This window comes from Oncorhynchus mykiss, chromosome 18, assembly GCF_013265735.2.
Source record: "Oncorhynchus mykiss isolate Arlee chromosome 18, USDA_OmykA_1.1, whole genome shotgun sequence".
NCBI lineage: Eukaryota > Metazoa > Chordata > Actinopteri > Salmoniformes > Salmonidae > Oncorhynchus > Oncorhynchus mykiss.
In genome coordinates, this window is record NC_048582.1 from 35,928,093 (window position 1) to 35,945,354 (window position 17,262).

At 42.3% G+C, this 17,262-nt stretch overlaps 1 protein-coding gene across 2 annotated transcripts in view; it reads right to left on the reverse strand.

Moving 5' to 3' along the window:
• Nucleotides 1-17,262, reverse strand: part of LOC110496103 (SKI2 homolog, superkiller viralicidic activity 2-like) — a 53,425-nt gene that overhangs the window by 9,800 nt on the left and 26,363 nt on the right. For both annotated transcript variants that reach the window (XM_036952629.1, XM_036952631.1), the window contains exons 20-27: nt 11,420-11,551; nt 10,885-11,022; nt 10,559-10,663; nt 10,279-10,414; nt 9,884-10,010; nt 9,358-9,568; nt 2,751-2,861; nt 936-1,154 (exon numbers count right to left, since the gene is read on the reverse strand). In XM_036952629.1, the coding sequence (XP_036808524.1) occupies nt 936-1,154; nt 2,751-2,861; nt 9,358-9,568; nt 9,884-10,010; nt 10,279-10,414; nt 10,559-10,663; nt 10,885-11,022; nt 11,420-11,551 (1,179 nt within the window). The remainder of the gene's footprint in view (nt 1-935; nt 1,155-2,750; nt 2,862-9,357; nt 9,569-9,883; nt 10,011-10,278; nt 10,415-10,558; nt 10,664-10,884; nt 11,023-11,419; nt 11,552-17,262) is intronic.

Below are 17,262 nucleotides of genomic sequence, written 5' to 3' on the forward strand. Positions count from 1 at the left end.
AATCTTTCAGGAAAAACTGAACATTTGCTATCTAACAGTCTCTCCTCATTGAAAACATCTGAAGTTCTTCAAAGGTAAATTATTTTATTTGAATGCTTTTCTGGTTTTTGTGAAAATGTTGCCTGCTGAATGCTAATGCTAAATGCTACGCTAGCTAGCTACTGTTACACAAATGATTGTTTTCCTATGGTTGAGAAGCATATTTTGAAAATCTGAGATGACAGTGTTGTTAACAAAAGGCTAAGCTTGAGAGCTAGCATATTTATTTCATTTCATTTGCGATTTTCATGAATAGTTAACGTTGCGTTATGGTAATGAGCTTGAGTCTGTATTCACGATCCCGGATCCGGGATGGCTAAGCTCAACTTTAAGATATAGAAATACAGCCAGTATGATTCATTTTGCATTTGACGCAAAACCCACAGCTATAATCACTGCCAAATGTGCTTCTGCAAAGCATTCACTAAGGGGTGTGAATATTTATGTATATGAGATATCTCTGAATTTCATTTTCAATGAATTTGCAAACATTTCTAAAAACATGTTTTCACTTTGTCATTATGGGGTACTGAGTGTAGATGGGTGAGAAAAAAATTGTTGCACAACCTTCACAACTATAACACAGACACAAGAACACAAAAAAGTGTAACCTCAACCCTACCCCAGTAGACAACCAAGCACATTCTACCACCCCAACACACACACAGGGAGAATCTCAATTGCATTTCATTAAATTCCTTGTGTCCTCTCTCCTCGGATCCTTCTTAAAACACATTGGATGAGGTCAGAGGGGAGGGACCTATGATCTTCTCATTCAATGGGTTTTGATAAGGAGGGGAAAAAAAGGACCCAAGGAACCAAGGAAATGCATCACACACTCTCATCCTTACCCCTCTCCCAAAAACTCAACCCCCCCCCCCCCAGTTCCCCCATACCTCCTGCAGTGTGTTGGTGATGTGGGGCTCCACCTGGGTCTTCTGTTGAAAGACCAGACAGGACAGCAGGGCGGCGCTCTCCTCAGGGGCCAGGGGACTCAGGGCGTTCTCAAACAGTAGCTCTGTGAGGAGCAGCTCATGGCTACTGATCTGGCAGGCCACCCTGCCCTTCAGCTGCACAGCACCACTATTGTCCACGTACTGCAGGGACTGGAGCACCTGGGGATGGGGGATAATGCCTTTATTACACTAGTGTTACATAGTGATGGATCGTTTGCGAAGGAAAGGCTGTTTTTAAATAGATATTTTTGATGAATGTCGGGAACAGAATTGGATCTTTGAAAAAGTCGTTGATTTGGCTCCCTGAATTGCATACTGTTACTACAGATTTTTGAGCTCCAGACAAAAATGATCTGCAGATATAACTTCTCTGACGATGGTAATTCCTCATTGCATGAACAAAATACAGTGACAAGAGAGCCTCTTTCTGGTCCACACACATTTTTGCAGTGCGTTAAAAACATTTCTTAATTTGGTCAGTTAAAAATGTATTCGAGCTCAACGTCACGATCTGACATAATGGCAGGCAACTTGTAGGCTTTACATCAGAGATGATCAATTATTCATGTTTTTGGGTACATTTTAAGCACTACTTAACAGTTTCTTTCTTACAGTCGAGGATTGGGAGCCCGCATTTTACATTCATAAACCATGTTGCGGGCACTTCCAAAACATTTCACGAGCCGTTAACCATTTGTTTTACACCTTGTTCAGTCATGCTTGTTACCTCATTAGCTATCTAGGTAACAACCTGGTAACTTTATCAGTATATCCAAACATCTGGGGGCATAGACAGAGAGGAAAAGGGATAGCTTCTTCAGGAGATCAACGATCATAGTAATGAATGAATGACTGATCTCTTGCATGTTATAATCACAAACTTGACAATGTGTACAATTTCAATAGGAAAATAGTAATATTCCACAAATGACTTAATTTCAATGACAGGTATTTCTGTCAACATTTAAGCGTTTTATAATAAACAAATGTATTTACAGGGTTAAATATTAATTCCTAGGGAACAACATGAGCTTCAGAAGTTGCTACAATGTATATATGCTATATCTCAATCTATTAAAAAAATAACATTTTCTGCTGCTTCTAAATTTTATGCTTTGCTCCTAACTTTTTAAAGTTGGGAGCACCAGTGCAACCAATGGAAAATGTTAATGTGTATGAACTAGTTAAAGCTACAATATGTCACTTTTTGGGGCGACAACCAAATGCGCACAGAAATGTGAGTTAGAGATCTGTAATTCTCTTTGAAAGCAAAGTAGATATGTTCTGTGTGTGCTATTTCTATGCCTCTCATTCTTAAAATTAATATTTTACTTTTGGTTCAGTACACCAGCTTCAAACAGCTGAAAATACAATAATTTTGGTTCTGGAAAATATATTTCACAGCGGTTTAGATGGTACAATGATTCTCTACACAATGACTGCTTGTTTTGTCACAAACTGAAATAAGGGAAACTATTTGGATTTTTACCAACTAGGAAATGGCTGATTGATTTCTGCATATTACACCTTTAAATCAAATCAAATGTATTTTATAAAGCCTTTTTACATCAGCAGTTGTCAAAAAGTGCTTTACAGATACCCAGCCTAAAACCCCAAACAGCAAGCAATGCAGAGGCAGAAGCACAGTGGCTAGGAAAAACTCCATAGAAGGCAGGAACCTAGGAAAAACGCTACTGTATGAATAGTTTTGAATTGAATATTGGATCACATTAAGACGATGGAAGTCAGACATACCTTGATTCTCTGGTGGTACTCTGGCAGTAGAGACAGGGACTGATCTGAGATGAGGAAGAGCAGTTTGTCCAGCTCCTCCTGAACACTCATCCTCTCCTGCACCCGCAGAAACTGTGGAAATAGGGTGAAAAATTATATACAACAGTATGTGGACACCCCTTCAAATGAGTGGATTTGCCTATTTCAGCCACACACGTTGCTGACAGGTGTATAAAAATCAAGCACACAGCCATGCAATCTCCATAGACAAACATTGGCAGTAGAATGGCCTTACTGCAGACCTCAGTGACTTTCAACGTGGCACCGTTATAGGATGCCACCTTTCCAACAAGTCAGTTCGTCAAATTTCTGCCCTGCTGGAGCTGCAACTGTAAGTGCTGTTATTGTGGAAACGTCTCGGAACAACAACGGCTCAGCCGTGAAGTGGAGGAATCATGATCTGGGGCTGTTTTTCATAGTTCGGGCTAGACCCCTTAGTTCCAGTGAATGGAAATGTTAATGCTACAGCATACAGTAACATTCTTGACGATTCTGTGCTTACAACTTTGTAGAAACCGTTTGGGGAAGGCCCTGTTTCAGCATGACAATGCACCCGTGCACAAAGCGAGGCCCATAACAGAAATGGTTTGTTGAGACCGGTGTGGAAGAACTTGACTGGCCTGCACAGAGCCCTGACCTCAACCCCATCGAACACCTTTGGGATGAATTGGAACGCCGACTGCGAGCCAGGCCTAATTGACTAACATCAGTGCCTGACCTCACTAATGCTGTTGTGGCCGAATGGATGCAAGTCCCTGCAGGTGTTTTTACACCCTGCAGGTGTTTTTGGACACCTGACGAGCAGGTGTCCAAAAATACCTTTGGTCATGTAGTGTACAATCACTTTATCTATGCACTCCAAACAGCAATAGAGAATGGGTCTGTAGAATGATTTAATATACTGTGCAACTATTTGATCACAAAGATTGCACAGCAAGTTCACCTAATTTAAAATACATTTATTCTAGAGGAGAGCCTGTACATGGATAGGCTATCACACACACACACAGTGCGGTCCAAAATGATTGGGTCCCTTGATAAAGATGAGCAAAAAAGACTGTCTAAAATACATAATACTAACTGAGCTACAGACCCCTTGACTTTTTCCACATTTTGTTACGTTACAGCCTTATTCTAAAATGTATTAAATGTTATCTATTTTTTATCAATCTCCACACAACAAATCAAAGATAATTTGTCACGTGCGCCGAATACAACAAGAATAGACCTTACAGTGAAATGCTTACTTACAGGCTCTAACCAAGTGCAAAAAAGGTATTAGGTGAACAATAGGTAGGTAAAGAAATAAAAGCAGTAAAAAGACAAGCTATATACAGTAGCAAGGCTATAAAAGTAGCAAGGCTACATACAGACACCGGTTAGTCAGGCTGATTGAGGTAGTATGTACATATATGATGAACAGAGAGTAGCAGAAGCGTAAAAGAGGGGTTGGCGGGTGGGACACAATGGAGATAACCCGATTAGCCAATGTGCGAGGGCACTGGTTGGTCGGCCCAATTGAGGTAGTATGTACTTGAATGTATAGTTAAAGTGACTATGCATATATGATAAACAGAGAGTAGCAGCAGCGTAAAAAGAGGGGCTGGGGGGGCACACAATGCAAATACTCCGGGTAGCCATTTGATTACCTGTTCAGGAGTCTTATGGCTTGGGGGTAAAAACTGTTGAGAAGCCTTTTTGCCCTAGACTTGGCACTCCAGTACCGCTTGCCATGCGGTAGTAGAGAGAACAGTCTATGACTGGGATGACTGGGGTCTTTGACAATTTTTAGGGCCTTCCTCTGACACCGCCTGGTGTAGAGGTCCTGGATGGCAGGCAGCTTAGCCCCAGTGATGTACTGGGCCATACGCACTACCCTCTGTAGTGCCATGCGGTCAGATGACGAGCAATTGCAATGACGCAACCAATGTTGCAGCTGTAGAACCTTTCGAGGATCTCTGGACCCATGCCAAATCTTTTTAGTTTCCTGAGGGGGAATAGGCTTGATCGTGCCCACTTCCTCCCTATAGGCTGTCTCGTCGTTGTTGGTGATCAGGCCTACCGCTGTTGTGTCGTCTGGTAACTTAATGATGGTATTGGAGTCGTGCCTGGCCATGCAGTTGTGGGTGAACAGGGAGTACAGGAGGGGACTGAGCACGCACCCCTGGGGAGCTCCAGTGTTGAGGACCAGCGTGGCAGATGTGTTGTTACCTTACCTCACCACCTGGGGACGGCCCGTCAGGAAGTCCAGGATCCAGTTGCAGAGGGAGGTGTTTAGTCCCAGATTCCTTAGCTTAGTGATGAGCTTTGAGGGTACTATGGTGTTGAATGCTGAGCTGCAGTCAATGAATAGCATTCTCACATAAGTGTTCCTTTTGTCCAGGTGGGAACGGGCAATGTGGAGTGCAATAGAGATTGCATCATCTGTGGATCTGTTTGGGCGGTATGCAAATTGGAGTGGGTCTAGGGTTTCTGGGATAATGGTGTTGATGTGAGCCATTACCAACCTTTCAAAGCACTTCATGGCTACGGACGTGAGTGCTTACGGGTCTGTAGTCATTTAGGCAGGTTGCCTTTGTGTTCTTGTGCACCCCATAATGACAAAGCAAAAACATTTTTTTAATCTGTAAATAAAAAAATTAAATGTAACATTTATCTAAGTATTCAGACCGTTCCCTCAATACTGTTGAAGCACCTTTTGCAGCGATTACAGCTTTGAGTCTTCTTAGGTATAACATATTTACAGGCACACCTGTAAATAGGAACAGTTGGTTAACTGCCTTGTTCAGGGGCAGAACGACAGATTTACCAGTTTGGCTGGGTAGCAAGCTCTAGGAAGAGTCTTAGTGGTTCCAAACTTTTTCCATTTAATAATGATGGAGGTCACAGTGTTCTTGGGGACCTTCAATGCTGCAGAAATGTTTTGGTACCCTTCACCAGATCCGTGCCTCAACACAATCCTGTCTTGGAGCTCCATGGACAATTCCTTCGACCTCATGGCTTGATATATGCTCTGACATGCAGTCAACTGTGGGACCTTATATAGACAGGTGTGTGACTTTCCAAATCATGTCCAATCAATTTAATTTACCACAGGTGGACTCCAAACAAGTTGTAGAAACATCAAGGATGATCAATGGAAACTGGATGCACCTGAGCTCAATTTCGAGTCTCATAGAAAAGGGTCTGAATACTTACGTAATGAAAGTATCAGTTTTTTTGTATTTGTAATAAGTTTGCAAAAATGTCAAAACAACCTGTTTTCGCTTTGTCATATTTTAGAATAAAGGCTGTAACGTAAAAACAAAATGTGGAAAAAGTGAAAGGGTCTGAATACTTTTCGAATGCACTGTATAATGTATGCCACAAAAAAAATGGAATGGCCTGTTAAGAAAGTCGAAAGCTCACATACACTATCTCCCAAAGAAATTAGAGCGCAGCAGCACAAAGCCTACTGTCTAACTGAGCGATGGCTCTAATGACATGCAGTCGTAATGTATCCCTTCAGTGAGACAGACAGCGGTGACTCTGCTCATCCTACATGGGTAATTATAGAACTCCCTGCTCTGCTGTTCTCATCTCACCCTGGAACATGGCAGTAAGTAGCCTTGCACGAGAGGAGCTGGAGCCTATCTCTGGTTTCTGTAGTGTGATGCAGCTTGATGTGCAAGTACTTCACATCAATAGACTCACAGGGTCCTGACCCCCCAAGCTATCTCCTTAATGCGGAGTGCCAATCAGAGACGTAGCGGGTCCCATTTTTACAGTCTTTGGTATGACTCTCCTGAGGATCGAACTCCCAAACCTTCCAATCTCAGGGCCGACACTAACCAAAAGGCCACGGGGTTGGCCACTGAACAAGGCAGGAAAATATCTAGCAAGGCTTAGTTTTACAATGCTTAGTGCAGGCCAGGGTTCCCGTTAGGACATTTGACGTGCAGCATTTTAATTTACCGGACATTTAAGAAATTTACTGGACTATATGCATTGGTTGCGTAACCTGATTAGGGCGTTCATCCATGAGGTTCTCAGAATGACAGAAATCCCATTTAGTTTATGGTAATTAATCTTAACAGAACATGCAACTTGGATGCAACGGCATGCGTCATTCTTCCTGAATTCTGACGAGCAATTTGAAGATGTTAGAACAAGGCTAGCGGAATCAATCCAAAAAATACATGAAATTAAGGATCATTATCTAAAAAAATGAAAAGCTGTGAATTGTTTTAAATCACATAGCCTACAGTCAGAAGGGCCCGCAATTTGGACAAAGCGCAACAAATACCAAACAGATGACTGTTGAGTTGAGACTGTCAGTGAAAAGCATAGAGACCCAGCCAGGCATACCATAATATTTAAAAATACATCTCGCAAAAACAGTTTGGAAAACAAATGGCTATTGCTGTAAAGAGAAGAGAACGAAACGTCTCCAATCTGACTTTAAGTTATCAAAATTCTCAACTTAATTGAGCGGAAAAGTAACCCATCTTATTGGCACCAGCGGAGAACATCAGTCATATGCCCAGTGAGTGTGCATATTCACTGTCACTATCATTGCATCAGTGCCAGTGTTTTTGGACAATCATTTCCTCCTCCAGGTTTAGATGGACGTCATATTGTATTTTTTTGTCTCCCTTTTCTCGTAAGCCAAATATGTGAATCAGACAACGTCGTTTTTATTGATCTGTCAGTGTCAGCAGAGTAGGCTACCCTGTAATTTGTCATATTTTAAATCAATCTACACACAATACCCCATAATATCTTCAGTCATATAAAGTGAAGTAAAATTGCATGAAATGTGCTTATAAAAAGGGCAACATTTTCATGTGCAAAAAGAGAATAAATGATATAAATCTGATATAGCCTAAGCCTACTCTATGCAACTTCGAGCTGCATTGAACAGTCTTTTTTGTGAACAGTAATTAAGTTATATTATTAGCCGAAATTATGACTATCCAATCTAATCATCACATTAGGAATAGTAGGTGATCTTACATAAGTCTGCAAATGCGAGCAATGCTTTATTATCATTTTAAAATGGTGAAACTTAGCTTCCCCAAACTTCAAACCCACACGCCGCCTACATTAGAATAACTTCCCGCATGTACTTTTCCTCAGCCAACAAGACAAATAACGAACAGCCAAATCACTAGCCTATGTCAACCTACTATCCCCCATAGTAGAAAGGTTAACCTATTCTATTGGTCAGCTTGTCATTCTGTGCGAGAAACAAAGCCTATTCCAAACAGACTCTGAGACAGTTGTGGGACAATAGATCCCAAATTCATTTAAAACAGCAGGCCTAGTCTGGCTGCACCCCCCAAAAAAACGTTAAAAAGCAATGAGGTTCATGCAACAGATCAGAACGTTTAGCATAGAATGTTGATAAACTATTATTTTTTTTACATTATAAGCGCAGCATTGAGCACAAGGTAGTGGGCTACGCGCAAATGTTAGTTCAATAATGCAATTAGCAGGTTTCATGTGACAGAGGTGAAAATACTTGTTAGAAATTTTGAAAGAGTGGAAATCTAAATGTGTTAACATTGGTTGCTAATAGGACTTATCTTTGGTTACTGGACACTGAAACAAACTTGATTAACAAACCAATAGAACACAGGAGAAAAAGGCCTCTGGTTTCACTGGCCTATGGAAGTATTTATAAAATAATTGCCTGCGCATTTGGTTGGATTTGGCTAGGCTACTTTGAAGCAAGGTAAAACATGCCGGTTTCAAACAATTAAGTATATGTTTTCAATGTAGGCATACTGCCTCCAGCTCATTACAAAGTGGCGTGACGCGCTGAAGCCTGCCTAGTTGCCTATGCACTTGAATGGCGAATGCGAAGCGCGCTTAATTACCAGTTGAGAAAATAAATCGTTGCTCTTTTTAATTTTGCCCACAGTTGGTTTTTTTTCACGGAATTGCCTTTGGAATTGTTGTGCAGTGATAGGGCTTATTAAAACGCATTTCACTCCAGCAGCAACAAACAGCTGTTTGAATTCTTCTGCTGTGTCGACTTGTATTTCAATCAACGAATAGGGCTAAAATGCATCATTTCGCAAAGGGATTATTATTTCTTTGGACAATTGACCGGCACCATTTTTATTTCGCGCCTTTTGATTATTTTTTTTTATCGACCAAAAGCCAGCTATTACAGGATAACGGAAACAATGGTGCAGGCCCAAATAAATTACAGTCTGACAAAATGACTATTACAAAGCAGTATAAAGAGAGTCCTTGTATTCATAAAGAGTCTCAGAGTAGAAGTGCTGATCTAGGATCAGGTCGACCCTGTCCATGTAATCTAATTCATTATGATCAAAAAGACAATAACAGATCCAATATCAGAACTCCTACTCTTGACACCCTTTGTCCTGGACCATAGATTGAAACAAAAAAGGAAGGAAAGGGAGAATGAAGTGGAAAAGATAGAGAGGAAGACAGAGGAAGACGCAGGTGTGTGGAGACAGTCTGTCTGTCAGACCTGTCTCTGTTCATTATATGAGTGCTCCAACATCATTATGGCAATATCAGGTCAGTGTTTGGAAGTGACACACACACACACCTGTTCTGAGAAGGTGGGTGAGTGGATGCAGTTGAAGTCTTTGAGGCTGTCCTGCAGCATGCGCAGCCTCATGGTGCCCTCCACCACATCCACACTCTTCAGCTGGAGGTCATTCACCGCGTCAAGGGTCACCACCCCGCCTGGGTTGGCCTCCGCCAATCGCAGGAGCTCCTGGGTTGCCGTGGAGATGGCTTGGCCCGGAGGATCAAGCCTGTGAGAAATGGAGGGAGGGAGAAAGGATGGAAGGAAGGAGAGAAAGATGAAAATAGACTCAAGAGTGGTGGCTCTTTATTTCTGTGCATTCAATGATATGTAGAGTGCTATTCACAAAAGAAAGGCAGATGGAAGACACTGTTGAGTGGTCATGATGACATCACAAATATAAACCCCTCATTTGCATAGATAAACATGGTTATGTGGGCTTACTGGAGCCATAATGTGCAAAAAGGCTGAAACATACTGTATACACTACATGATAATGCATGAATGCACACACACAAATTGTCCCACTGTCACACACACACACCTGAAGCGTGCCTGCTGCCTCTTGTTATAGTTGTCAATGATTCGGTCAGGGATCACCTTCAGGGTCTTGACCGTGATGGCTGACACGTCCTGTAGCTTCAGCTTCTGGACCGTGTGACTGCAGGGACCTATCAACGGATCATATAGAACGTACACAATCGTTATTGGTTATTCCGTTGAAGGGTATGTGAGCTTGTTAGTTAGTGTTAGCATGTGTGCGTGTTGAAGTAGCTGTGTGTGTGTGTGTTCACTTAGCTGTGTGTGTGTGTTTAGGCAGCTGTGTGTGTGTATGTTGAGTCTTCATTGGTAAATGTGTATGTCTCTAACAGGGAGAAGTCGAGCATCAATCCGTGTGAGTGCGTGAGTTTCCATGAATAAATGTGTGCATGAACTGACCCTCAGGTAGAAAGAGGGCAGTGTTGTAGAGGTGGGGGAAGGCACTGGAGTTGCGGCTGTCCCCTCCTCCCTCCTCGTTGCCTTTCTCACAGATGACGAGAGCGGTAAATGTACGATTCACTGAGTCGCTGGACACCTGGGAGAGATATTAAATAAAGGATTGATGAGGGGAGAAGTGAGAAAGGAGAACGATAACTACATTACATGCCTTTGTCACCTAAAAAAAGTTGCAGTCCACACACACACCCACACAGACAAACACACACCCACACAGACACACCTGTAGGAGGACTCCAAGGGCGTTGAAGTGCTGTTTGTTGTTGACCACTACCACTCGTCCCACGGAGAGAGCCTTCAACCCATTCACGGACCCCAGAACTGCACACTGAAAGATGACAGACGGACAATTAGCAAATCATAGTGATGTTGTATTTTCTTAAGATTGACACTTTTTCACAATCAATTATATTGAGTTGTTTTGTGATGTGGTTTGAGCTTGAGTGTTTTGAAACCGTGTGTGTGTTATACATACATAAGTGTGTGTCCGAGAGCACGTGTCTTCGTGAGTGCGTGTGTGCGTGCCTCTACAGTATGTTGTGTGTGTACCTGCAGCGCCTCAGCGGTGATGCGTAGCTCAGTGACAGTGTAGTAGTACGGCAGTAGGTCAGACAGCTGACCCTCCGTGTCCAGAGGAGGAAGAGAGGACAGAGTCTGTTTCAGCTGACCGATCTGCTGCTCATGGGCCTGAGAGAAAGAGAAGAGGAAAATATAAGATATACTTTTATTAGATCAAATGAGCTGGAAATTTGTCTTCTGCTTTTTTCTTTTTTTTACCCAACCCCTCTGATATACACACACACAAACGCAGGTTGGAGAGACAGACTTTATGTAAAAGAAAATCTAAAGGAATGTAGATTCATGTAGATCCTCAATAAGCATGAATAAATGTCACATTAAGTATGAATATTAGGGACAATATTTGTTCTGACTCCTTCCATCAAAAGCTGAACGGTCCTTTGACCATTTAAGAACCACTCAGTTGAGGACTACCAATTTTTAAAACTGGTAGTCCTCAACTGTCGTGTCATGCATTATCTCTAGTCTTTTGCCCCAAGTGCTTGTGGGTAATGTAGCACAGTACCTGTGTGTCTCTGTGGCTCTCAGAGAAGCTCCTCCTCATCATGTCGGTAACTCGGAGGGCCTCCACACGCAGCAGGTTGAGAATCATGGTGTAGGTCAGCCTGAACTGGGACTGCAGCACTGTGGGCTTCCCCTAGAACGAAGAAAGAAGACGAGTAGGCGGCCAGTATGTCGCATCAAACTTTAGTGAACTACTTACAGAATATACACTCAGCAAAAAAAGAAACGTCCCTTTTCAGGACCCTGTCGTTCAAAGATAATTTGTAAAAATCAAAATAACTTCACAGATCTTCATTGTAATAGGTTTAAACACTGTTTCCCATGTTCAATGAATCACAAACAATTAATGAACATGCACCTGCTGAACGATCGTTAAGACAAACAGCTTACAGACGGTAGGCAATTAAGGTCACAGTTATGAAAACTTATTACACTAAAGAGGCCATTCTACTGACTCTGAAAAACACCAAAAGAAAGATGCCCAGGGTCCCTGCTCATCTGCGTGAACAGGCCTTAGGCATGCTGCAAGGAGTCATGAGGACTGCAGATGTGGCCAGGGCAATAAATTGCAATGTCCGTACTGTGAGACGCCTAAGACAGTGATACAGGGAGACAGAACGGACAGCTGATCGTCCTCGCAGTGGAAGACCACGTGTAATAACCCCTAAACAGGATTGGTACATGCGAACATCACACCTGCGGGACAGGTACAGGATGGCAGCAACAACTGCCCGAGTTACACCAGGAACGCACAACCCCTCCATCAGTGCTCAGACTGTCCGCAATAGGCTGAGAGAGGCTGGACTGAGGGCTTGTAGGTCTGTTGTACAGGCAGGTCCTCACCAGACATCACCGGCAACAACGTCGATTTTGGACACAAACGCACCGTCAAAGGATCAGACAGGACTGGAAAAAAAGTGCTCTTCACTGACGAGTCGCAGTTTTGTCTCACCAGGGGTGATGGTCGGATTCGCATTTATCGTCGAAGGACTGAGCATTACAGCGAGGCCTGGACTTGAGCTTGTTGTCATTGCAGGCAATCTCAACACTGTGCGTTACAGGGAAGACATCCTCCTCCCTCATGTGGTACCCTTCCTGCAGGCTCATCCTGACATGACCCTCCAGCATGACAATGCCACCAGCCATACTGCTCGTTCTGTGCGTGATTTCCTGCAAGACAGGAATGTCCGTGTTCTGCCATGGCCAGCGAAGAGCCCGGATCTCAATCCCTTTGAGCACGTCTGGGACCTGTTGGATCGGAGGGTGAGGGCTAGGGCCATTCCCCCCAGAAATGTCCGGAAACTTGCAGGTGCCTTGGTGGAAGAGCGGGGTAGCATCTCACAGCAAGAACTGGCAAATCTGGTACAGTCCATGAGGAGGAGATGCACTGCAGTACTTAATTCAGCTGGTGGCCACACCAGATACTGACTGTTACTTTTGATTTTGACCCCCCTTTGTTCAGGGACACATTATTCAAATTCTGTTAGTCACATGTCTGTGGAACTTGTTCAGTTTATGTCTCAGTTGTTGAATCTTGTTGTTCATACAAATATTTACACATGTTAAGTTTGCTGAAAATAAACGCAGTTGACAGTGAGAGGACATTATTTTTTTGCTGAGTATTTACAAAAGAATACATATAGGAGCAGTCAGCATTGTACATCAGGACGCACAACTACAACGCATTTCGACTACTAGTCTTCCTCAGGCAGCGTTGTAGACGGATGGTGACATGTCTCTAGAAATAGAGGTGGGGCAAGTAAATGTCATGTCAGGAAAATAAACTATAGACAAAACATAAATACACACACACACACATCATGATCAAGTCAGTGTACAGAGACAACATGAAAAATAATACACAGGGATGTACAGGAAGTGCATAAAGGGATAATGTTTTAGAGTTGTGTTCATAAAAGACACGTTCTATAAAAAAACAAGACGCACACCATGGTGATTATCAATAAGTCAGAAGAACAAGGGGAAAAAAACCAAAGGCTACTGGTCAAGTCTGGGAAGGTATACTAGAGAAAACAGTTCAGCTATAGTTGTTAGTTTAATACGTGGGGAGCGACAGTATCTAGGAGGTGGATCCATTTAGACTCTTTTTGTAGTAGGAAACGGTGAAAATCACACTTACCCTGGACTACAAAGAAGAAGTGTTATTAAAATGGTTGTCATTTAAAATGAATGTCACTTTTATGATGTATACACAAAAAAGATAAATAATTGGAGGTAATGGAGCAGGAACCTTTTAAAGTGGATTGAGAAAGGTTTGTGCTAGATCACACAGGGTGGTGGTACGGAGGATGAAGTTGAGCATTTCTAATCATATAGACAGCAATTAGCAAAGCAAACAACTGTTATAGGAGCCTACATTTTCCCCTGATGATCGGACCAGGAACAACTTTGGCCCATAGTTATACACTAACAGTCAGCGATTAGCTACCACTGCTATCGAGCAATTACAGTTAGCAACTTATCCGAAGACTGATCCAACAATTGATCAACAATGGTAGTGGGCAGCGAGAGGGTAATAGGGAGAATTGATCATATTTTCTACAGTATAGCAGCAGGAGGACCAATTCAGGGTGGAAATAGTCCACTCTAAAGCCCCATATTAAAGTCCACTCAAATGCCCCAAATTAGAGAGGTCAGTTAAAAATAAGGCCCTTGACAGTTTAATGAGGCACTTGTTTATGCAATCTAGCACGCAGCAACCCAAGAGGACTGTATGGCTTTTTCCTAAACGGCAACCCTATTCCCAAAACCTACATAATGCACTAATTTTGACCAGTTCCCTATGGGCCCTGTTCAAAAGTAGTGCACTTACATAGGGCGCCAATTGGGACGCAGTGACTATATTCTGTACAATGGCGGAGCACTTCGTGGGCGAGGTAGATGGAATCTATTGCGGGATTTTGGATTTAAATAGGAAATATGGGATTTTTATTATTATATCCTTGGTAGAATAGCAATCCCTTTCTAATTATATGAGCTATCCCCTCACCCATGGGAAAAGTAAGCCAAGTAATACACTTCTAAAAAAGAACTGACTGATGTAGAGCAGTGGTTTCTAAACGTCTCCTTTCCAGGGACCACCAAATCACTGTCAAATGTTAGCAGAGACGCACAGTTTATTTAAATAAAATATTTTAGCGGTCAAATTTGATATCAGTTTAAATCAGTGAATGTAACATGGATGTTTATTAAACAATTTTCATTGTAAAAAGTTATGTCGAATTGTTAAAAATCATTCATACTCCCAACTGTTATTCTTTTTAGCAGAAAAAATAAAACAATAAATAAATAGATCACCAAGATTTGAAAAGCAATACGATCGGCCTGGTTCTTCATTTTTCTTTTATTTGCAGCTTTGTTCTACTCTAAGTGCTTATGGGGTACCCTGGGGTTCAGAGAAAGTATCTCACCCAATTCACAAAATAATGACAGCAAGGGTAAGAAAGGGCATAGTCTTGACCAAATGTTATACACAGAATTTTTTGGGGGGGTTGCAGAAATGTGTTTACATCCGTTTTAGTGCGCATTTCTCCTTCGCCAAGATAATGCATCCACCTGACAGGTGTGGCATATCAAGAAGCTGATTCAACAGCGTGATCATTACACAGGTGCTGGGGACAATAAAAGACAACTTTAAAATGTGCAGTTTTGTCACACAACACAATGCCACAGACGTCTCAAGTTTTGAGGGAGTGTGCAATTGGCATGATGACTGCAGGAATGTCCACCAGAGCTGTTGCCAGAGAATTTAAAGTTAATTTCTCTACCATAAGCCGCCATCCAATGTCGTTTTAGAGAATTTGGCAGTACGTACAACCCGCCTCATAACCGCAGACCACATGTAACCACGCCAGCCCAGGACCTCCACATCCGGCTTCTTCAACTGCAGGATCATCTGAGACCAGCCTCCCAGACAACTCCGCACAGCCATTGAAGAGGAGTGAGACAAGATTCCAGAGTTAACAGCCTGATCAACTCTATGTGAAGGAGGGGCCTCCCGGGTGGCGCAGTGGTTAAGGGCTGTGCCATCAGAGTCCCTGGGTTCGCGCCCAGGCTCTGTCGTAACCGGCCGCGACCGGGAGGTCCGAGGGGCGACGCACAATTGGCCTAGCGTCGTCCGGGTTAGGGAGGGACTGGTCGGTAGGGATCTCCTTGTCTCATCGCGCACCAGCGATTCCTGTGGCGGGCCGGGCGCAGTGCGCGCTAGCCAGTTCGCCAGGTGCACGGTGTAGCCTCCGACACATTGGAGCAGCTGGCTTCCGGGTTGGATGCGCGCTGTGTTAAGAAGCAGTACGGCTGGTTGGATTGTGTATTGGAGGACGCATGACATTCAACCTTCGTCTCTCCCGAGCCCGTACGGGAGTTGTAGCAATGAGACAAGATAGTAGCTACTACAAAAATTGGATACCACGAAATTGGGGAGAAAAAGGGGTAAAATTTTTAAAAAATGTTAAAAAAAATTAAAAACTCTATGTGAAGGAGATGTGTCATTCTACATGAGGCAAATGGTGGTCACACCAGATAATGACTGGTTTTCTGATCCATGTCCCTGACTTTTTTTAAAGATATCTATGACCATAACTCTGGACCAGTATTCGATGTATTCTGTATTCCCAGTCATGTGAAATCCATAGATTAGGGCCTAATGAATTTATTTATATTGACTGATTTCCTTTCATGAACCGCAACTCAGTTAAATCTTTGAAATTGTTGCATGTTGCGTTTATATTTTTGTTCAGTATATGACTACTCAAAGCAACATATCACCAATTAACAATATATTCAAAATGGAACAAAAATATACTAGGGATGGGCATAGAATTTGAATATACAAATATCCAAAAGGACGTTAATATCAGAATGGACATAAGTATTCGAATACATAAGTACACATTCTTTAGGGGGAACATTTTTAAAGGCTGTGTCTTAAATAATATAATTTATGTGGCATTGCTACACACAAGGAAGGATATACCATGACATTCTTAATTTAATAAAAACAAACTTTTGAATGTAGTTTTTATAACGATACCGTAGCTACAGCCTACACAAGTATTTCACACGTGTAGCTTGTTGTTGACAGTCAGGTAGCCTAGTGGTTAGAGCATTGGGCCAGTAACCGAAAGGTTGCTAGATCGAATCCCCGAGCTGACAAGGTAAAAATCTGTCTTTCTGCCCCTGAACAAGGCAGTTAGTCCACTGTTCCTAGTCCGTCAATAAGAATTTGTTCTTAAACTTCTTATGGATCAAATCCCTTTAGTGGGATCGACTTGACAACATCCGGTGAAATGGCAGATCGCTAAATTAAATTACTATAAATATTAAACTTTCATGAAATCACACATGCAATACACCAAATTAAAGCTACACTTGTTGTTAATCCAGCCAATGTGTCCGATTTCAAAAAGGCTTTACGGCGAAAGCAAACCCCATCAAACAAAGACAGACAATCATAATTCAACCCGCCAGGCGCAACACTCAGAAATAAAGGTATAATCCACGCCTTACCTTTGACAAGCTTCTTCTCCAATATGTCCCATAAACATCACAAATGGTCCTTTTGTTCGATTAATTCCGTCGTTATATATCCAAATTGTCCATTTATTTTGGCGTATTTGATCCAGAAAAACACCGGTTCCAACTTGCGCATCATGGCTACAAAATATCTCATAAATTACCTGTAATCTTTGTCCAAACATTTCAAACAACTTTAGGTATTTTTTTAACGTAAATAATCGATTAAAAAAATCTAAAATTCCAGATATGTGTCAAAATGTAAATTGTGAAATTACTTGAAATGCCCATACCTAAGCTATACCAGCA